Source organism: Octodon degus, unplaced genomic scaffold, assembly GCF_000260255.1.
Source record: "Octodon degus isolate 3935 unplaced genomic scaffold, OctDeg1.0 scaffold00051, whole genome shotgun sequence".
NCBI lineage: Eukaryota > Metazoa > Chordata > Mammalia > Rodentia > Octodontidae > Octodon > Octodon degus.
Genome location: NW_004524627.1, coordinates 6574453 through 6598071, shown reverse-complemented (window position 1 = coordinate 6598071; position 23619 = coordinate 6574453). Strand labels below are relative to the sequence as shown.

At 41.2% G+C, this 23619-nt stretch overlaps 1 protein-coding gene across 1 annotated transcript in view; it reads right to left on the bottom strand.

Annotated features, from left to right (window-relative positions):
* The window catches only part of Zmat4 (zinc finger matrin-type 4), a 457773-nt gene that overhangs the window by 192589 nt on the left and 241565 nt on the right, over positions 1 to 23619 (bottom strand). The window contains exon 4 of the mRNA XM_004633077.2: positions 9153 to 9309. Within this exon, the coding sequence (XP_004633134.2) occupies positions 9153 to 9309 (157 nt within the window). The remainder of the gene's footprint in view (positions 1 to 9152; positions 9310 to 23619) is intronic.

The following is a 23619-nucleotide window of genomic DNA, read 5'->3' as shown; positions in this document are numbered from 1 at the left end:
AGTGTATTATTTGTTGAAACTGTACTTTCGATTTGATTTGAAACTGTCTCATTGCTATATGTTTATCAATAAAACTTTGAAAAGAAAAAAAAAATAAAATAAAATGAAGTCACAGAGATTTAAATAGCTATCATTATTCCAATACATTCTTTCAGTTTTCACACATCCAATGAGTATTTATCAAATGCCTAATATATACCAAAGAGTTCAGCTACACAACGAGGAGATAAGACTGTTCCTTGACAGAGCTCCGCACTGAACACTCCATCCATTTCCACCATTTAGACACATAAACTTCAAACTTGGGAGGCTCAAAAGTGAAAGAAAAGTGCCTGAGGGCTAGCTCAGTGGCATAAGTGCCTGGATGGCCAGCACAAGATGCAGAGTTTGATTCCTAATGCAAGAAGAAAAAAAAAAAGAATAAAAGTACAAGAAAGGCTTTTGTAACTTCAGTGTCATTATTGTCAAGCTAATACCTAGATATCCAGAAATTCCATAAAATACTATGCTCATTAGCCTTTGTTTGCAGTGAGTAATTGATTCATAATAGCTTATAGGTAAAATAATAAGCACCGGTGAGAAAGCTCAGCAGACTGTCTGCTTAGACAAGCACAGGGTCAAGGGTTTGATTCCTGGTACCACATGCCATGCTGGTCCCACCCTCAGGCAAGCTGAGCTGGCCACTGAAACTGGGCGTGGTAGTGCAAGCCTATAATTCCAGCACTGGGGAGACTGAAAACAGGAGGATCACTATAAGTCCGAGCTATAAGTGTACACTATAAGTGTAAATGAGACGCTGTACCAAAAACATTTTTTAAAAAGGAAAAGATAAAATAATAACTTTAAGAGGTAATATGTCAACCAAGATAGATTAGGCTCTCCTATAATAACAGACAACCCCAAAGAATCCCTACAAAGGTTTATTTCTTGCTCTTGCAAAACCTAATGTAGTTTAATGGTCCCTTCCATTCTGTAGCTGGATGTTAAACTCATATATGTTACATCTATTATAAACCAATGGTTTGTTGGGGATAGGAACCCTATTGCTTCAGATGAATGATATCTTTGTCATGAACATAAGCCAAATTTTTATTAATCTTATGCATAATACCTAATTACTCAGATAGTGCATAATCTTAAATTTCCATTGCAATGAACGGCAGAACCTGGCAAATGCCTATAATTTAAGGAGCATTTTTCTAATTATCCTATTTTTTTCTAAAAATATTTTAAAGAGAATAGTTAAATAATGTTTGCTTTAGGATTCTGAATTAAAAAAATCTCAAGTTCATTCTTATTCTAATAATCCTGTTTAAATGAATTTATTATACAAAAATGGAGGAAATCACTAGTCATTAGGCTTATGTTCTTAGAGACTGTGTCTTCGTCAGCTGTCATCAGGTAGTTGGGGCAGGTTTCTGCGCTGAGCTGAAGACTGTCCCCTCAGTCTTATCTCACATCCTCTCAGGACCTAGGAATGTGAACTCTTTTGGCTGTGGGTCTTTGCAGGCCTAATTACCACTTGAACCAAGATGAGATCATGCTAGATTAGAATGGACCTTAAATCCAGTGACAGGTGTTCTTCCAAGAGAGGAAACATAGAGACTCGTAGATAGGAGACCACATGGCAATGGAAGCAGATGTTGTAAGAGCACAGCTGAAGTGCTTCAGAGTGTTGGAGCCCCAGAAAGCAGGAAGTGTGTCCGGGTTCTAGTTTGTTGGTGATTATTGCAATAATATCTCACGGCAGCCTTGGTCATGACTTTATCATTTTTGCTTTCTTTGCATTTTAGACCTAGTAGATGTCTGCTCTCACTGAGCTCTGTGGAATTCCTGGAGAACTTCCTACCCAACAGTGGTCAGCCACCGGGATGTCCTCGCTTCTGTGCTTGAGGCACTTCCCAGAGTGCATCACTCTTGCTTCAGTTCTCAGCCACCTCTGATGATCAAATCCCTGCTGCTCGGGTGCCTCCTCAGTGCCTGGCCTGGAGACCCCTTCCATTTTACACAGACTGCACTGGAAACCACTCTCTTCTCACCACACCTCTGTCAAGATCCCATCTGACCCAGATCAGCTGTCAGCTCAACCCCATGTAAGGACCACAGAACAAACATTTTATGCTTTATGAAATTTACTGTGCCAATCCCAACTACCCAGCCCTGAAACCATGGTGCAAAATGCTACCAAAGACAATGTGCACAAGAATGAGTGTGATGGTGTGTTAGTACAACTTTATACACAATAAAATACTGGCTCTTATTTATTTTCCTTAGGTCACCAGATAAGTCTTCTATTCATTGTTTTATTCATCTCAAAACCATTTCTGTGTTGCAGCCTATGCAATCAGCAGGCTGAGAATAATCCTTGGGCTATCATTTGCTAACCTGGCCAATGGCCGCAGACAATTTCTTTTTCCACCACTAGTGAGGTGTGACTGGCATTGAATAAGTAGAGGCGAGGGCTGCTGCTGAACATCTGTAATGTGCAGGGCAGCCACCCCTCCTCAGCAACAGAGTCAGCTGCTGGTGTCATTGCTCCTAAATTGGAAACCCTGATCTAAATAAAGGATTCCTCAGAAAAGAGAGAAACCTTCCTTACATATTTATTAAGGTCTTACTTCAGTTATTGTCTAACAAACTCTTGCCAGAGCTCTCTAACTGCAATCACTTTGCCCCTCTGCAGCATTTTGTTCTTTTGTGGCTCCTGCTTTGCTATGGGATGGTTTTTATAATGCCTGGGAGCACTGGTCCCCTCCTATCATTGCCTGCTGAAGTTCCTATTGTGTGAGGAGCCTCCAAAGGGGATCTTACTAAACTTTATATTCCTGGTACACAGAATGTTTGTAGAAAGAAACTGTATTACAATATAAAAACCACTGAGAGTAAGATCCAGGTATACTGTGTCTGATTCCAACTCTTTTCTGCGTTTCCTAAGATTTCAGGTAGCTACTAAAGTCAAAGAGACTATCTGGCACTGCACAAGACCTGGGCAGATAGGAGGTATTTAGGTCCACAGCAGGCTAAGGAAAAGCTCTTCTTGACATGGGGCATCTACAGGGAAGGCAGAGCAAGACAGTGCCAAGAGCCAGATGGTCCGCTGGAGAGTGAGTGAGTGCTGAGAAAAGTTTGGAGGTGGCAAAGAGTAAAACTGTATAGGTTCCTGCAAGCTATAAAGACAACTGCATACACATGTTTGTATAAAAAAGAGCAACCAGAGGGGCTGCGCATGGCTGTGATATGCCGTATTTGAGGACTAAGGTGATGCAACTGTGTCCTGTCTCACTGGCACATCCCTCAACATGGTTCTGTGAGTGGACCCTGACATCTTTGTCCCACTGGAAGGTTCAAGGTAAAGCATGTAAAATGCATTTAAAGTGAGTATCCTGTCTAGTCCAGTGTTTCCCTGAGCCGGTGCATCAGTACTGAATTGCTGCTTCAAAGGACAACAAAATCAGTGGCTTACAGTAGCACATTGTGTCACTTTATCAATCTGCTAGTCAGAATGTAACATAAGCATCACTGACAGCCTTAGAAGACAACCTCATCTGTTCGACTTCTAAGAGGCTGTCCACATTCCTTGGCTTCCAAACCCTTTCTAACTTGGAAGCCACCAATGATCAGCCCAGTCCTTACACTTTATTACTCTGATGTTGACCCCTCTGCCTCCCTTCTTCGCTTTAAAAGACCTCTATAAGTAGACAGGACCTACCTGAATCCAGAAATCTCTGCATTGCAAAGTTGGCAAACTAGCAGTTTTAATTTCACCTGCAGCCTTGCTTTCTCTGACATGTGACATATATCGAAGAGTCCAGGACATTAAGATGTGGACATCTTGGAGGACCATTATTTTGCAATCTACAATCTGTGATCTTGTTCTTCGACTCTAATAGTAGGTGACAGACAGTTATCTAACATGTGTCCCATGGGCCACCCAAGGAGCCACTTGGCAATGAAGTGCTACAAAAGTACAAGGTAATGTCATGGACTGCAGCTAGGAGGAAGTCGTCATACAAAAATGGCCTTGTGAGCATCTCAGACTCTTATTCCCCTGTTGGAAGAATCCACTGTACCCACAGACAGCTCCCTATGACAGCTTCTTGCTAATCTAAAGCAGGTAGGGGAATGGCAAGATAGCTCAGTGGACTGAGTGCCTGCTTAGGCAAGCACAGGGACTGGGGTTATATCCTCAGTAACACATGCCGTGCCACTCCCACCCTTGAGTATGCTGAGCCAGCCACTGGGGCTGGGCGTGGCAGTGCACACCTGTATTTCCAGTACTGGGGAAACTGAAAATAGGAGGATCACTATGAGTCCAAGCTGCACAGTGAGATATTGTACCAAACACATCAAAAAAATAAATAAATAAATAAAGCAGACAGGGTAAAAGTCATTCTAGTGTGACACTGAGGTTCTGCATTGAGCTTCTAACCCTTTCACCACTTTGTGCTTCTACTCTGATAACATGTCTTCTACACCTTGGGATCCTCATCCTGGCACATTGGTCCTTAATTCTATTTTGCCTTTCCACCAAGAAAACTATTTCCCATTGCCTCTGCTTGCTAGTTCTGATTCCTATGCTTTGCCTGCTGGCTGTGTTGCTCTCCTCTGGTGAGGTTTCCTTGCTGCCCAGAGCCTGCTGCCTCTCGGGTTCTGTGGCTTTCCTCTGCTCCCAGCCTTCCTCTCCAAGCCCACAACTATCACATGCCCTACTGAGCAGCTTCAATCCCAGGCTCTGTCCAAGGTCACAGGACTCACCCTAGAAGGGTCTATTACCTGAGAAGTATAACATAATGTCCCTTTGTTTTATAGACAAGAGAGCAGATGGGCACCCCAAGCACCGTAACAGAAAATCAGAGGCTCCAATTGTGAGTCAGTCCACATCCTCAGAGTGATGGCTGAAATCCAGTGAGACACACTGCACAGCTCTAAAGGAAAGGATGGAGGACAGCATTGGAGCTGAAGAGCACAGAGAGCTGCAGGAGTGCAGGAGCAGGGAGAGCAGGGCCTGCAAACCTAGCTGGGGGCTCTAAGATGGAATCCCTTCCTCCAAACTGTGTCAGAGATCCCAGTGTGCAGGCTGCAGCTGGCTGAGAATCTCAGGGGCTTTCAGTGACATCTAGATGAGCTCTGGCTGCTGCTGGAGCCCAAGGCCACTGTTCATCTCACCACCAGCTCCAAGACTCACATGGCACTTGGAAGCTCCTCTGACCATCAGCAACCCCTTAGCTTGAGATCACGTCTGACTCCATGATGTTTACCCACTCGCTAGTTATACTGTCTTTATACTGTCTTTATCCAAGCATACACACACACACACACACACACACACACACACACACACACACACACCATGACTAATTTTTTCCTTATGACTGCTTTCCAGAGGTTTGCTCCCAAGTTATCTCTTCTCCATGCTGAACAATACTGCTTCCTTTAGCTCTAATGGAACAGGTTTTTCTACTGTTCCATTGCTACCATTTGGGTCTTAGGTGACACCTAAAAGCCTATGTGCTACAGGACGGATTGCCAGCCTGTAATGCTCCTGGGAAGTAGTGTAGCCTCTGAGAGGCGGGACCTTCCAGGGGGTGTCAACTCACAGGGGTGTGCCCCCAGTGGCATGCTGGGGCTTCAGCTGCTTTCTCTTCCCCCCTTTCACTTCCTGGCCACTGGAGGAGCATTTTACTCCATGGTGCACACCCACCCTGATGTTCTGCCCTTCTACAGGAGGACTAAAGCAATGTGCACACTTAGTCACATTGGAAGCTTCGACACTGTGGGCCAAGCTGACCCTTTGTCTTGAAGTTGGTTACCTCAGGTATCTGTTGTAGTGTTACAAATCTGACCAGCACATCTTGTTTTGAGTCTCCTCCATGTCCTCCTCAGAGTGTGGGTTCTCTGGCTTATGCTCCCAGAAGTGACCACAGCCTCTACCTCATCTCCCACTGGGGCAGGATCTCTGTGCTCAGGCCTGCTGGCTCCATGAGAGCACATGGTGAGTGAGAGTCCTCTCTGCGCTTCAGAGGAGGATTCAAAAAACAGGAACCAGGACAGAATTTTTTGAAACATGTTGACCAGAAAGAACAAGAATTGGTTTGTATTCCAGTGGCTCTGCCAGGAAAATTTCAAGTTCTAATCAACATGTACGTATCCAGAGAAGGCAACTGGAACTGGAGCCAGGGCTTTAGGGTACTCAGCTGGTGCTTCCTCAAAGTGCAGCTGAAGTGGCATCTCTGCCCTGGAGCTGCTTCTTGCTGGCATTTCATATGGCTCCTTGGGTTTCACATATTCTCCTCCCAACTTTCGTTTTCAATTAGATGCACTTCTTTCCCGCTGACCTGACAGATTAGGCCAAACACTTCCTGAACATGCCAGTGCAGCCTCAGCCTGGGAGGAGAAGGCCTGCTGGAGATGCTGCAGGGCTTGCTGCACACAGCAAGGGAAGACAATGATGCCAACTTGGCCAAGGCACTGGAGGAGGCCCGTGGCCTGAGTATTTTTTCTAGCTCCTCTTGTTCTTTGCTCTATTCTTGCAATAAACAAATTGAAACTAGGCCTTAATCCATGCCCTAAGTCTGGGAACCTGCTTCCTAACTTCCCCCTTCTCCTAGCTTCCAGAACAGTACCCTGTTCTTCAGTAATGATGTCCTGCTATATCTGAAATTGCCTTCCTTTCTCCCAAATCCCAAGATAGCATCCGGGGCTCTGCCCTGCCAGCCAGACTTTCTTGCTTGATCAGCTACGTGCTCCTGCACCACACACTCCACTGCTGGGTGCTGTCTTCTCATCACCTTCAAGCCTCGACTCCTGCCATTGCCTCTCTGCTCACCCTTGTACCCAATGGCTCCCTGCCCTCCAGCAGGTGTGCTGCCTCCTGTGCTCTACACTAGGCACTGCGTGGACTCCTACACAAACCAGGGACCAGTTAACTGCCCAGACTACCTAGGTCTACCTGGGGGACCACTTTCCAACACTCTGCTGAAAGCCACTTCAGGAGAAATGCATGAAGAATCCCTGGAAGGGGAATGAGAACTCCATGGGAAATGGTGTTCTGGTCCACCACAATGAGAGTGTGATTCCCCAATTTGGGGTATTGGTGCAGCTCACTCCCCAACCCCATTCCCTCCTTGTCTAACCAGCACCCTGAGGTCTACTCTAATGAAGGTCAACCAAGACTAGGCCATGCAGTAAAGGTTGCCCTTTATAAGTGCTATTGCTTGTGTCTAAAAAGCCTCATGCATTCATGGGGCAGCTTCTAGAGTTTGTGATTAATTCATGATCGATGCTGGGATTATTAGTGTAAGTCCTACTGGGATTGTGGGTATAAATGCTACTGGGATTATGGGTGTAAGTGCTACTGGGATTATGAGTGTGAGTGCTACACCCAGCCTGGGACTGATAGCCTGCCACTATTCTTCCCTTTTGCCTTTGCTCTTGCTCTTTGCCATCACCAGGAATGGCTGCCCTCTGCCGTGTGCCACTGTGCCTTGGAGACAACCGAGTATGGACTGAACCCTCCACTAACTGGGAATTAATAAACCTTTCCTTCTTTCATTTTGGGTGTCTGGTATTTTGTCCAACAAGAAGAGCAGAGTAACCAAGACAATGAGCTTTTGCTTTTTCCTTGGAACATGTTGATCACAACTAATAAATTACCCCTAAGTTTTATGTACCAGCTCTGAGAATATTTGAATTCAGGAAAACAATCTGGTGTTTGCTTGTCTTGAGGATGTATTTAAATTCCCAGAGAATTATCTTTGTCATGTGTTAATTTTTTTTACAGAAATGATAACTCTCCCATTTGGTAATCAATGTAATAAACAAAGCTAGAGCCTTTTATCTTCCATCACTACCTCCAGAATTAAATTTAACAGCAGTACTCCACTTAGACAGAGAGAACAGATGAGCTGGTTACTCACTCATGGGATACAGGTAAAAATGTTTCAGTGACTGTTTCTCTGAAGTATCTATTTTAGGAGATTTGATGAAGAATAGGTGGCAAGGTGACTGCCTGATCTTTCAGGGAGCAAGAATCAGGAGTTTCAGCACAGCAGCTGCTCATCAAATGCCAAGATACATGATGTGCTCCAAAACATGCTGAGCTTGTCTCCAGAATTCATGTGTTTTACAACTGTACTCTGTGCCTGAATGTCACAGCCACCTTTATATAAACAGTTTTCTTTAGTTAAACTAAGTAGAAAAATATAGTGAAAATATTCCTTCCTATTCTCTAGGTAAAAGAAGACATGCTCTTAAGAAAAACACTGGTGAAGATAAAAGCCAAGCATTGTTTTAGACTTTCTCCAACTTCCAAAATACCACTTAAAAAATAATTACACCCACGATTTATGCATGATTCATTAGACAGCAAAGACAGAATACAGTGCCAAATTTTAATTGTGTTGAAAAAGTACACTTCACAAAAAATACCCCTGGCTTCTTTGTGTTAGAACCATGTCTTGCCGTATCTTCACCTCAATATAAATTGTGTCCAGTTAGTCTATCTTCATAAAATTATAGCCAAATCTTAGTTTTGTTATTGGATAGACCTCTGTAGAACTTTTTAGTTAAGCAAATAAAATACTGAATAATCTGGTACCACAATTATTACTTGTGAAAATGAAGGAGCTTAAGCCACAGGATCCCTGCAAAGATGACAAAAGTGTCATAAAATATTTGGTCGTCAGCAAACCCAAGTGGTTTTCTGCTCTCCTCCCTTCTCCCCGAGGTACTAACAAGAGCATATCGTCATTACACAGTTTGGGTAGAGGACCTACCAATTACATACCATACACCATTCATTATCCCTGCCTATTACAGCATGAATCGAGGGGGAAACATAATAGACACAACATCTTACATAACTTATAATAGATGGAATAGACAGCATCGTGCGGAAAGTAAGCAGCCTTTCAGGAGATGAAAGCTGCTGCATTGCTAATCTGCAGATCTGAGACAATGAGCTCCTGCAATTGCACTCAAAGGTCGATTACAGTAAGGTATGCTGAGGCCACACATCCGTCCTTTGGGCTTTGAGTGACATCTGCCAGTTATTCCCTGCTTCTGGCAGCTGCTTCTCCCCAGTACGAGTGGGCTGACTGACAGGCGCAGAGCTTGGTGTTCAGTGTCTCCCAGGATTGCTGTCACACACATACCTGTGGTCTTCAATGGCGTTTTCTCTCCTAGCAACAGTTTTAACCTTTTGGCGTGGATTTTGCCTTGGTAATGCGAGTCAGCCACCACCGCTGAGGTAAAAGACATGTTACAGAGCGTGCAGCACTTGTTCTTATCCACCATGTCAGCATCACTTCCCTGTGCCAGGAGAAGGAGAGGAAACAGCATCAGAGAGACACCCTCCTCCTCCATTGCCCTTTCCTATGCTACTGTGCTATGAGGGAGTTCATCACAGAGGGGCTCAGGGAAGAGCCGCCTGTTTGTTCTATAATCTCTTCTTCACAATAATCATCACCAAAACTTTCTCAGTGCGTGGTCTCAACACACATCCTTTTAGTGGCTACTAACACAAGGTACTGGGGTTCCAGGGAAATTTTGCAGAAATGGGTTAGCTAAAGAAAGATGGAGCCCACAATTAGGCGAGAGCACATTGTGCCTGGCACCATGAGGAAAAGCAGCCTGTAATTGCACCCATTATACTCATTAAAGTAAGTAAAATATCAGAGTTCACATGGCCTGAATTATTTAGCAGGAATTATCATTTGGCATTCAGCTTTGCCTTTACCCAATTTTAGCCTCACCAGGATACATGGCTGTGATATTAAAGACTTTTTTTCTTAAGATTTCTTTTTAGACTTGAACATTTTTCATAATTAGCTCAAGAATATATTATAAAGCAATGATGACCATATTGGCTTAGTTTTCTAGGAGAGTTTGTGTGATTTTTTCCTTTTCTTCAGGAAAGATAATTATTTAAATTCTGCACACAATGCTAGAATCTGGTTTGATTTTTATTCCTTTGTAAGACTTAATGAAAATGAATCATGACTCAGAAAAAAATAAATCCTCTGTCAGACTATGTGGCCTCGCTATTGTGCCACGTGGGTCATCAATTACCTACACTTATGCAAGAGAAAATTAATCCATGGCCTCCTTTCCTGCCTAGTTGGAAATTGAGGGTAAAGTGGACTCTTAGATAAGGAGTTAATCTATTCCTTAATGGAACCGCAGTGGCAAAGCATCTCATTGTTAAAGAGCAGCTTTGGAGGAGGATATGGCCCCACATAGCCCCTCTCTGATTCCCAGAGGGCTTGGAGAATGCAATTTAAAATTGGATGGGAGGAGGAGGACAGTGGGCAGAAGCTGGAGCAAGGGAATTGTATACACATTTTACATAAAAATAAGGTGGCCAGACTTCGGAGAGAGTGTTGCCTTGAGGATTTTGTGTCAGCTAGAAAATCAACCCCTTCTTCCTGAAGGCATGACTGTAAAGGTACTGAGAATGATCTTTCGGTCCTTGGGTAGAGAGGGGTGTGTGTGTGTGTGTGTGTGTGTGTGTGTGTGTGTGTGTGTGTGTCTCAGGAGGCTAGCCCGTATCCAGAGGTGGGAAAGAACAGACGCACAACGGGAATCCTGAGGGTGAGGTGGCACAACTGACAATGTGAGGCTGCAGACTGTGCAGGGGGAACGCGTAGGTGCTGAGCCGAGAGGGATTCTGGATGCCCTTGCTGAGGACATAAAGCCATGGTGCTTAGAGTTTTGTCCTCTGTTAGAAACCAAAGCTGTACACAGTGTAACACTTTTGTGGGAAACACCCATGTGGTGAGGGAGGGCTGTCTCCTGGTCTCTCCTCATCCCCTTCTCCAACCAAGCCTGGAAATGTTGCAGAAAACTTTGGAGGGCATAATCCCAAAGGATCAGGAAAAGGTCAATGACAGAGTTGTTGAAAGATTCCAGTCCCTTAAATGAGGAGTACCTCACTCAGAAGGAATGAAATGCCAAAGCTGGAACTCTCCCACTGCATGTTACAGGGCATTTATTAATCATACATTTTGTTTTCAATACCAAGGATTGAAGGCAGAATCTTGCCCTTGAGAGGCAGTCACTCATGCCACTGAGCTATCTCACTAGTCCTGTACATATTTTTTTTTTAACTAAGGAAATTGCTGAAGCAAAGTGATTACTTAAACTATCCTATTTTTTACCTACCTGTGCATGACATGGGTCAAAGGATATAATTTTCTTAATTAAGCACACTAAGATCATAAGCCAGAATTTAACTTACAGTCCATCTCTTTAGATGGAGCATCTCTTTCACCCCTTTCACTGAAAGGAGTAAACCAAGACACAAGGCTTGCAACACTATATGAAGAGGATATGGACTAGTTTCCAGGGCAAACAACTACTCCCAACCTGCATAAGGATTAAAGGTTTTATGTCATTTACTCATTCTACACATTTGTTTTTGTGGCCAGCTCATCCCACCCTGGGGGCAGGGCTGGCATGGCATGTGATACCAGGTATCCAAATGCGGTCCCTTCACACTTGCCTAACCTCACCTAAGCAGGCACTTTAGACCACTGAGCTATCTCGCTAGCCCCTCTTTCTATATATTTTAACACTTGAAGGTCCTCCTGTGTATGTTAGATGTTGTGTCAGAAAATGCTACTGTACTCCTTACCAAAAAGGCCAGCACCAGGAGAACTGAAAAGGGCAGACATAAAATGAGGGCCCGATTATGACCCAGGAGATGCACTTTTACTAGGCTCCATCTGTAAAAGATGAATAGTGCAAATGGGGACAGTTTGTATGGCCTTCCTTCATGCCTGGAATGCATACCTTTCACTGCTTGCCTAAGCCAGTCTGGTCTCAATCTGTAGTCCTGGGTCAGTTAATTATTGCTTCTTGGAGATGAGCCTTCTTTTGACTTCTGCTGTTTTACAGAAGTGAGACCCAACATCCGAGTCCTCCAGGAGGCCTACACATTCTTCTCTTCTAGAACACTAGTATTGCTATTGTTTCTATTTGCATAATGGCCCCTTCACGAGACTATAAACCTTTTCCAGGGCCAAGAAAATCAGCTCTCTGACAGCAAGAACCCAGCACTCAGCACAACGCTCTCTATGTAAGCTTCTCTCAGTGTTTACTGAATGATGACAGTAGAAGGCTTATTCGTGAGATTAGTTATCTACTTCACAGAAAAGACAAAAGCGGATACAGGGAAAGGAGGGAACATTAGTTTAGACAGATAAGAAGAGGGAGAAAAAACTAGAGATATCCACAAATCATAATAATTGGAAGGCTGGAGTCAGAGAATGTGGGTCTCATAATTATATCAGTTTTGCAATGGTGATTTTAATATATATTACTTGATATCTGCTTTCCTGGGCAACCTTATTCACTTCTCATATAGATGAGCCAAAGATTAATAGAGCTGATCACTGTGCAATAAAACATTGAGAAACAGTAATACCACCACTGGAAAAAAAAAAAATTGAAAAGCACAGATTCCTGACAATAGATGTAGTGTGATGTCCCTAGAAGAGAGACAGCCCTTAATCTGGACAAGATGCTCTTTGTGGAAGATTTTATTTAGGGGCCAAAGTAATCACATGATGGATTAGTGATAGCTACCAACTCTGACTATCTTAATCACTGCCAGGGGGAATCTCAGTACTAACCACATGCCTGGAAAGTAGAATTTAATCGTGTATTCTTGGCTGTCTGAATCACAAATTCATGGCTCCTCGGGGCTCCAAGTCATACGATCTTCATTAGGATTCTCCCACTGCACCACAATCAACCTTACTGTCTGGCTCAGGGTAGAGCTCCACACTTCTAAGAAACTGACCCCAATGAATACATTTAAATTTTGGGCTTAAAGAATCATCAATAGCCTCAGGCTATCATGTAAATTAAGAAGGAGACTCTAAGATCATCTTAAAATAATGATTTCAAACTGGAGGCAGAAACTTTAAATGTAAACTCCTCATTACTAGAAAAAAGAAAAATAGGCTGTTGAGTATCCTAAGGCAGCTTAGTCAAAAGTACCTTGTGAAGTTCTTAAACTTTTCAGTAGATTCAGTTGGAGCAGAAAGCTCCAGCTAGGTATGGCTGCTTAGAAATCTAGACCTGGAGAGTCCTTCGTTTTTTATAAGATGCTCCTTTACTAATATGTTATGACTGTCATGATTTACTTTTTTTTCCAATAGTTTTATTGAGAAACAAAGACCAATGAGACAGTTTCAAATCTGATCAGTAGGACAGTTTCAATAATTAATACATTGCATATTGCTGTCTTAGTGGTTATTCATTGTACAAGTTGTGATTCACTTTAACTTTGGGAATGTAAAGAGCCATGTCAGACTGCCGCCTCTAGAACAGCAAATGAGGAGCTCTGTAAAACTCATCCCAAGTAAACTCATCCCAAGTAAAGCAAACATAACTGCTAAAAAATATTTTAACATGATCAGTGGTCCTTCTGGAAATTATCTTAATACCACATAAAACATTAAGAAATATTTATATAAGAAAAACTACTAAATTTCAAGAAGAAAGGATAAGGATCTTCAACTGCCACCCTCTCTCTACTTACCAACCTCCAAGAAAGAATCTCCAGTCTGATGGAGTGTGGTCAGAAAAGTAGGGCTCCCTCTCCCATCAACAGCCAGAAGATGGAAGAAGGGCAAGCCATGACATCTGTCCCTCTGAGCTCTGAGGTGCAGCAGCCAAATCCCAGTAATGTGGCCAAGAGATGCGGTGTCCTCATCCTCAGCACCATCTCATCCACAGGACAAAAGCCCTCTTCCAAGCACAACAGGCCATAAATGTGGGGCTCTGACCCTGACCCCACCTCACCTACAGAGCTGGCAAGCCAAGATGACCAGAAGCCACAACCTCTGTCCAACTAAGAAGCAAGGGAGGCACTCAGAAAGAAGCGACCATTACTCCAGACCTCAGCATAGCAGTGGTGGTTCTGAGCTCTGTCACTAAGAACAGAGAGAGGAAAAAGGATTCAGAGGAAGAGACTGCTCCTCAGCTAAGGACTTGGCTTCGCTTGCAATAGAGTATGGAGTGGATTAGGTCTAAAGGTGCTGCGAGAAACAATGGGGATTCTGGTGGCAAGCAAGGAAGGAAACACTGAGGGCTCAGTAGAATAATGTAAGCCACAAAGCTGCTTGCTTGCCAGAGACAATGGGAGCAAACCAAGAGCCTTCCTGAAGTCTGAACACACTCTAGATACTTGTCTGGGAGAAGGCCTGGACATCACAAAAACAACAGAGGAAGCATTAATAGACAAATCCCTATCCTGAGTGTGATTCCAGAAGAAGGTGCAACTGGAAAAGAGAGAGTTACGGGGACAGCCCTGCAAAGCCACTTTCATCCAGGGGACACTGCACTGCCAGGTCTGTGCTCAGAGTTGTGATTAACAGTGTCTACACATTTAGGAATAAAAATCAGTAAAACAGACTGACTGAGACATGGAACAAATAAATGAGCAATAAACAGACCACCAAGGATAGGATATTGGTATTAAACAATGCTCCATATCTTATCGAAACTATTCATTTTCCCACCACCACTACACTTACAAAAGATACAAAATGCAAAACACAACAAAATCAAGTAAGTGCATCCATAACAAGAAAATGAAGTATGTGTGTGGTGAGGATGCTGGGTGTAACCAACAAAGTCCACAAAGCAAATGCAAAACCTTCCACAAATTAAAGAAAATCATGCTTTAGGATTATGGAATATAAGGTCATAGATATAGCTCAGTGGCACAGGGCCTGCCTGGCAAGCACAAAGTTATAACTTCATTTGCTAGAACCAAGGAGGTGGGGGGGGGAATAAAAAATAAAAATAAAAATAGAGGAGGTGGGGAAAAGAAATTAGGGAATGCGTAATTGCAATGTATTTTCAAATAGTCTATCCTTAAAGAAACAGGAATTATTTTTTAAAAAAGAAACAAATAGAAAATCAGACAACTAACAAAATTATGACAACTAACAAAAAACATTCACTAAAGGGGTTCAGCAATAGATTTGAACTGACTGAAGTATTAGTGGAGCTAAAGAGAAAAGAGAAAAACACATTAAAGTTAGTTATTTATATTATCTATCTCGTAGTTCATAGAAAATGAAGGTTTGTCCTTACATTGATTAGATTTTATATTCTTGTCTTATACTCTGAATAACTACTTAAAGATAATAGTATACAATGTATTAACAACTGTCATTCTAACATTTTTCTATGAAATTTTATTTTACTTTTATTCTATAAAATGGAAAAAGATATAAAACTTTTCAAAAAATAAAAATAGGCAAGAATGAGAGAATTGAACAGAACCCCAGAGAAACGTCTGCTACAATTATGAATACCAACATATGCAAGATGTCACAGCATCAGAAATCTGAAATAGAAGGAAAAAATATTCAGAGATAGATTAAAAACTTCCTCTGGGCCAGTGGCATGGCTTAGCAGTACAGCCTCTGCCCAACAACTGTGAAGTCCTGAGTTCAATTCCTGATATCAAAAAGAAAAAAGGGGAAAAAAAGCCAAAAACCATAGCAAACACAACTCATAATTTACTCCCTACAAGGGAACCAGAGAAAAATTAACAGCTGAGTCTCCCAAGAGACAGAGGACAACCAAGGCGGGGATACGACAGCCTCTGAGAGCAGAGAGACTCCAAGAATCTCACATACCGCAGAACTGTCTCTCCTAGGGAAAGATGAAGTAACTACTTCCTCAGATTGACGAACACAAAAAGGACTTGTCATGGCCACTTTACCACAAGTGCCAGAGGAAGGTGTCCAGCTGAAGGCATTCAAATTTTCCCTCTTCCTCCTCTTTCTCACTCTCTTTCTCATTTTCTTTCTTCTCTTTTTCTTCTTCTTTGTCTCTCTCTCTCTCTCTCTCTCTCTCTCTCTCTCTCTCTCTCTCTCTTTCACACACACACACACACACGGAATATAGTTATATAATTATAAAAGGTAGAATAAATAATATTGATATTTTCTTCTCTTACCTATTATTAAAAGTGTAAACATAAAATTATGCATATATATATATAACTGCATATTTTGTCCCATAGTTTGGAGAAATTTAATATATTTCTTCAATAAAAACACAAAGCAAGTAACTAGGACCAAAGCTTTACTAGAGTAAGAAAAGGGTACAAGATTTTAACTAAAATCCATGTGAAGGACCGGAGAGATAGTTCAATAGAATAAGTACCTGCCTGGCAAGTGCAGGGTCCTGAGTTCAATCCCTGATACCACAAGAATAAAAATAATAAATAAATAAATAAATAAATAGATAGATAGATAGATAAATTCCATGTGAACAAATGGAAAGTTACAGAAAAATGATGAATAGCAAAATGTATACTTTTGTCTATTTCTTTTTATTTTCCCTACAACATAAATAAAATTATACAAATACTTCTAACAATAGACTATTAAATTTGTAATGTACGTAAATGTGATTTGTACAGTAGAGAAAACAAGGGAGAGAGAAGAGAGATGTAAAAAACCTACTCTGATAAACTGAGATGTGTATCACAAGCTTCAAACCAACTTGTAAAGAAATACTTCAAGAAATACAGTAAAGGAATTAAAATGTCACAGTCTAAAATATCTACCAGTCCAAAAGAAGAAAAAAAGAGAACAAAAACTACACGCTTCCTGTAGAAAACAAAAAGCAAAATGGCGGACCTAAATGCAACTACAGAAATAATAAACACGAGCAAACTATACAGTCTATCAGAATGCAGAGATGGTTACTCTAGTTGAAAAAAACTGACAATTCCGTGTGTCTGGTAGAAGAGGGACACTTTGAAATCAAAATACAAAGGGATGAGAGCAAAACAGGATAGAAAGTTGCTGGACAAATGATTTGCGTAAGAAATCCAAAGTGGCTACACTAACACTAAACAGAATATACCTTAAAACAAAAATTATAGCCTATGATAAAGAGAAAGGCAATGCATTCAGGGCCAAATCACTAGAAAGATATGATAATTAGATAGATAGATAGATAGATAGATAGATAGATAGATAGATAGATAGAATAGATATGATAATTACATATATATAACTACATGCCTCAGAACTCGAAAGAATAGAAGGGAGAAGCAGACAAGCCTGGAGCCGCTGTACCCCAGTCCCCAGACATGGGTGGCTCCATTTCCACTACTGCAGTTTGCCACAGACAACTGCCATCTGAAAACATTATGCAAAATTTTCAGGAATAAATAAATTATAATGTTTGAACTGCATCCTATTCTGAGTAATGTGATGAAGCTTCATTGCACAAACTGTCCTTCTGTCAGGAGCAGCCACATATTCTATGCCACCCACCCATGAGTCACTTGGTAGGAATCTCCATTATCTGGCAGGATCTCCTGGTACCAGTGATCCTTATTTGTCTTAATAACGACCCTCAGAGAGTTGTGTTTTAAATATTATGTCTATGAACAGAAACACATATGACAGTTATATGTTGACTTGTTGACAAATGGCAGCAGAGGGTAAAAAGAACACAGTGCCGTATTTTGCATCTGAGGAGTGGTTTCAATATCTGCTAATCTAGAGTTATTAGTAACTATATAGAATAAAGCTTGTAAAAATGAGAATCAAATGTATATTTCATTGGAGAGTGATAAAAGCACATGCCACGTTAAAATTTCTGCATACATTTTCATTAAAACAAGGTAATGCATAAGAGGTAAAATATGGATCAACCCTAAGGCCGCCTACCTGGAAAATAAGTAACTGTGTCATGCATATACAATGGCAAAGTTATTAGCAAGGAAAAGAATAAAGTCCTAATACATACTGCAACATAGATGAACACTGAAAACATGCTAAATGAAAAGAGAAATAACAAAACATCACATATTGACTGAATCCACTTAAATACAATTTCTACAATGGAAAATTTGTGAAGACAGAAAAATAAAATCAACTGCCTAGAGGGCTGAGGAGCAAAAGGAGTGAGCAAAGGAAAACGAGATGCACCTGCTAATGGCACAGAGCTTCTAAAACTACCATGCATCGGACAGTTGCAGTGATTTCATAAACTTAAAGCCTATGAGTCTTACATTGTAAATGGGTAAGCTGCATGACATACGAATTATGTCTCAATAAATCTGTTGTAGAAAAAAGTTAAAAGATTCATCTGAAAGATTTCAAAAGCCCCCAGAAATACTGACTTTTGACCATAAGTTTTCGTTTCTTTTGGGGGCACCTTCTGCTTAGAGACTGGTTACCCAGTTAAGAAGTACAGAGACTTTGTACAGAATTACTGCGTTCAGGTGAACTGCCTTCCAGCACGTGGACTTTCCCTGAGTACTGTTTGCCATTCTTGGATCGTGATTACTGTGTTCATTTTAGCTAAAGATGTTCTATGTCTACAATGGAGCTTGCAGCTGCTGCTGAGCTATACTTAAAGGCAGCAACTATCTGATACCCTCTGCCAGATGCAGAAATAACCACACTTGTCAGCCTATACCCCACAGGAAGATGAAATACCCAAAAAACACAGTTACTTCCCATGCTACGCATGCAGTGCTTGGGCTTATTGTCTGGTATTTAACTTGGGAGAGAGCCATTAAGGAGAAAAGAACATCACCTCCTCTTGTGTCCTTTGTCTCCAACACTATTGGCATCAAAAAAAATCCAGTTGTGGGATTTTGAGCAACTTTGTTTTCCACTGTTCTTTCTTCTGCTCCACCAAGGCCATGCTGTTTTCTCTGCAAATGACTCAGATCTTCCTTGTTGACCTCTCCTTAATATCCTTGCCATAATGCAAGTCTTTTAATTGCTGTACTGACATTAAAAAAATCTCCCCCAAAACATTCCAAAAGGCAATAACTTTACAAAAATTAGCAATTATTATACTTAGAGTTTTCAAAGGAATAGATTTAATACAGAACAAATAATTTATAGGACTATCTTATAATATTCACCCAGAGAGTCAAATGCAAAAGAGTGTGGGAGATCTGCCCACACACTAGAGACCCAAAGCATCCAGCTGAGGGCCTGGATTCCCATGGCAGTGTCCTGCAGAAGTCCAGCTGAAGACCCATGGCACTGTCCTCCAAGGGTGGCGCTGGAGGACTAGAGCCCTCGACAATGTCTCATGTAAGTCTGTGTCAAGGATCTGCACTGCCAAGGCCCAAAGAGCAGTGGTGGAAGCTAAAAAGTCTGTGCCAGTGGGATGAAGGCTCTATGGCCCCAAGCTGAAGGATCTTCACTGGTGCCAGGAAACAATGCTCAAGATAAGGACAGAGCTCCACCAAAGAGAACCACAGTCATCTTCAGTGACAGCGAGGACCTGAGCTCCTCCAGTGATGAGTACAGTTGAGTTCATATCAGGAGTAGCAACATGACAAGCTTCTCCAAGAGAGTCAACAGCATGCTGTCTTCCCCACTATGTCTGCTTTTATGTTGATTCAGCTTAGCTGGGTGTCTCCAAGTTGACCATTAGCTAATACACCACAGGAATTATCCTTCCAGTGCTAGCCTGAGGTCTAGATATGTAGAGACAATAAAAATGAACTAAATAGTTGTTGAATGAAAACTGAGGTGGCTATTCACTAACCAATTCTAGCTTGGTCACTTAAACCTGTTTTCCATATAAAATACTTTCTTCCTTGCTGTCTTACTAATCTTCTTGTTCAGAAAAGGACCAATGGACATAAAACTCACACCCAGTACAGAACCAGATGCGGGGGCAATGCACAATCGTCAGCCTGGAGTTTGCCCATACACAGAGGCTGCGTCTTTTGGTCTTGCAAGGTGGGTGCTGTTCAGAGTCCCACAAAGATACTGCTGCACCTCCATTAGGCCTGACAGGAAGCCTGTGTTCCAGGCTGCAGATAGACAGCCTGTCACTTGGAGAGAGATCACCCACTCAGTAGATGAAACCCTTCAATTTTCATAGTATTTAGGAAAATAGCCATTTTGACCATAAAAGAATGAGAGAGGGTAGATTTCTGCTCAGAAAGTGTGTAGAGTTCTCTGTGTGCCTTTGGTATTTGGAAGGCATTAGTTTGTTTTTTCAGTCACTGATGAAATATTTAAACAGATGGTCACAGCAGTTACAAGACCCCAAAAGGGAGAAATTAGCCAGCATTCCTGAGAGAGGACAAATGCACACACTTGATAAGCCCCACTAACTGACAGAATTTGCTAGCAAACAGGCAACAAATGAGGAGATCTTCCAGGGAGTGCAAAATGTATATGAAATGCAGGTGGAAAATGATTAAGATGAATGTCTGAAAGCTCTGAAAAGTGTGTTACTTATTTGAGACATAACTTTAGGGCAGGCTGGGTGAAGGTGGCAATGAACCTGAAGTGCAGGAGAAAGACCTTTGCTTCACCACACCACCAGCGGGGTGCCCAGCAGTTTATTAGATGCCTGCTCTCCAATGTCACACTGAATTTCCATTACATCTCCAGACATCACTGGGGCTTGTTCCTTCCCTTCCCTCTCAAATAAAATCCATTTACGAATCTCATCTTGCCCTCCAAATTAAATACTCTGTGCTGTTTACCACCTCTCTCCTGGCCCACTTTTCTATCCTTTCCCCTATCCCTAGTTTAAGTTTATGTCTCTCTGTTGACTGCCTCTATTTATCTTTACCATTGGTCATGTGGTGCAGTGGAAAGCACTTCCCTAGTATTCTTGAGGACTGGGGCTCAGACCATAACACAGTCAATCAATCAATCAATCAATCAATCAATCAGTCAGTCAGTCAACCAGGTTTAGCGTTTACATTTTATTTCTTGTCTTTTACAACTAAAGTATTGCCTTGAATGTCCAGCTTTTAGAACAGCTGTACTATAGAAACGCAATGCAGGCTATAGATGAAGCTTTATTTAAACTTTCTTATAGAGACATTTTATACAACAGAATGAAATATGTTAAAATAATTCTTAAACTATGCTTGGTCTGTCCCAATATATCCATGCAATCTTCTTTTCACCATCTACTACAAACAAAAATTAGTTAGGTTGTTCATATCCTTTTTCTAATACTGAGAACGACCTTCATACCTGCAGCCCATCTCAGTGTGGAAATTCTGCTGAACTGAGTCTGTGGCACTCATGGTCCTGTGTGGGCAGCGCATGTCTAGGTCACAGTGTAAGTATTAAATATCAGTTGAACTGAAAAATGAACTGGGAGTGTAGCTCCTGGGCAGAGTGCTTCTCTAGCTCTTGCAAGATTGTGGGTTCTATCCCCTAGCACTAACAAATTAAGCTCGTGAACAAAAGATGAATAAACAAATGAATGAATCTATATACAAATCAATGAGTAAAGCATTGTTTTTGTCAGAACAAAAATATTCATAAAATTTCCAACAGGTCAAACTTTTAGAAAGTGTCAGAACTGGTTTTTGCATCCTTGCTCCGCAAGATGCAAGGCAATGCTTTCCCTTCACCCCTCCCTGGATTCTTAGCTCAGCATCCTTTGTCTACTTTTTTTTTACTGGTTTAATTTCATTTTATTTTTTATTTTTATTTTTTATTAATTTATTGAGAAGGAAATAGCAATGAAGACAGTTTCAAAACAGGTTAGTAGGACAGTTTCGATAATTAATACATTGCATATTGTTGTCTTCATAGTAGTTATTTATGTACAAGATGCAGACATGATATCCTGTCCAAGCACTCTTAGTACAAATCTTTCTTCTCACTGAATTAAGAGAAAGTAGCTGTGTATCTATCCTAACTATTTTGTATATACAGATAAGAAATGGTCCTTCATTTATATTCACTTTTTTAATTTAGTTTTTGTCAGAGATGGGTATTCCATTTCCATTTAAATATTGTAGGGGGCCTGCCCATTAGCTCAGTTGTTTAAGTGCCTGCTTAAGCAAAGGCAGTCAGGCTCAGGATACTGTGGTTTGATCCCCAGATCCTTTTGTCTTATCAGACCTGCCCTTAAGGCATCCTAAGCCAGCCCAAAAAAAAAAAAAAAATTCCTTCTGAATTTATTCAGCCTCCTTTCTCATCAAACATTTCCAATGGCTCTGTGCTACCTCAAAATAAATCCCTTATACAATTTAAAGGCTTCTAATTTTTAACCCCCAACATATTTTCCAAGGCTTTTCCCTACCACTGCTTTTCATTTATAATATACGCCAAAAATCTTATTTCCTCAAGGTTAAGAACACCAAAGAGCCTGCCAAGAAAATGTTCAAAATGCAAGCTCCACCTTTCTCTGTGCTCAGCTTCTGGCTGTGTGTCCTTGTTAGATGTAGCGGGTAGCAAAGGTCATACCTTCCAGGTCTCATTTCCAGACCAGGGTGGAGAGCATAAGTCTGTCCATGAGACAAAGTGCCTTCCTTGTGTATATTATCTTTGCTTCAGCACAGTACCTGGTACACAGTAGCTGACAGATTTGCTGAATAATGACTATGTGAATGAAAAATTCAACAGAGAAGCAATCTCTCTTTTCCTTCAACAACTAAAATGCAATGCTATAAGTCATTGACCATGTAGTTTATTCCAACTAAAAATCCCCAGCCCCTACGCATACAGGGGCCACCAAAGAGTGGTCTTTCCATCACAGGTTCTGCTTGCTCCATACCACAGAGATCTCATGGCTCCCTCACGCCCACAGAGCTTCTCTGAGGCCTGCCTTCCACAGGTGGCACCTTGTGCCTATATCTTACCATCTGTAACCAAACATTAATACTTTTCAGGACCAAAATATAAACACTCTCAGCCTCTCCATACTCCAGAGAGGACTTGTGTAGTATAGTTGGAAAAAATAGAACATTAAAGAGAAGCAGATTTAGATTCAAAAGATACAAGTGTTTTGCTTTAAATTTATTAGATGTTACTTATAAATTATTAAAACTAAAATTCATCTGTTGTGTGAAGAATAATAAGATACATCTGTTCAGCCTTTATAAGATAAAAGGACAAATGAATGCAATGTTTGGAAACACTGTAATTGGAAAAAGTATTCAAACACTCACAAATAGGTATGCACTGCACATACACACATAAGTAAATGGTTTAAAGGACAGATAAGCATTGCATTGTTTTATGTTCTTCATGGAATTTTTTTTAGACCTGATACTGTCTTCATTTTTTACTGGTGTACATGTTCAGTATTTGTATCTTTCCATGCTACTCTACACTTTTGGAGGTAGAAACTCAGTTTTGTATATAGCTACTTTTCCAGATTCTGTAATGGCAACGCCATCAAATCTTTCAATAATTATCTATTGATTGAGGAATACTATATACCTACAAAATAAATCAAAGAAATGTGGGAGATGCCTGAAGCAGTGGCATAATTTTTTAATCTTTAAATTCTCTAACAAAATTAGCCTAAGAAGCCAAATAAAAACCCTCCAACAACACTTATAGCAAAACTAGATAACAAGGCACATACTCCTACAAACCTCAAAATACAAGGGAACAAAAGTACACTAAAAATGCCACAACGCTTCTCTAACAGCAATGGAACACCCATCTCTGATGAAACAAAGCAAAAAAGGGGGATATAAATGAAGGACCGGGGGAACTATCCGCTCGGGTCCCCCTCCTGTCCCTCTCTTGGACAGGAGCTTTCTTTCTCTCAATAAATATATTCTGCTCATAAAAAAAATAAAAAAAATAAATGAAGGACCATTTTGTAGCA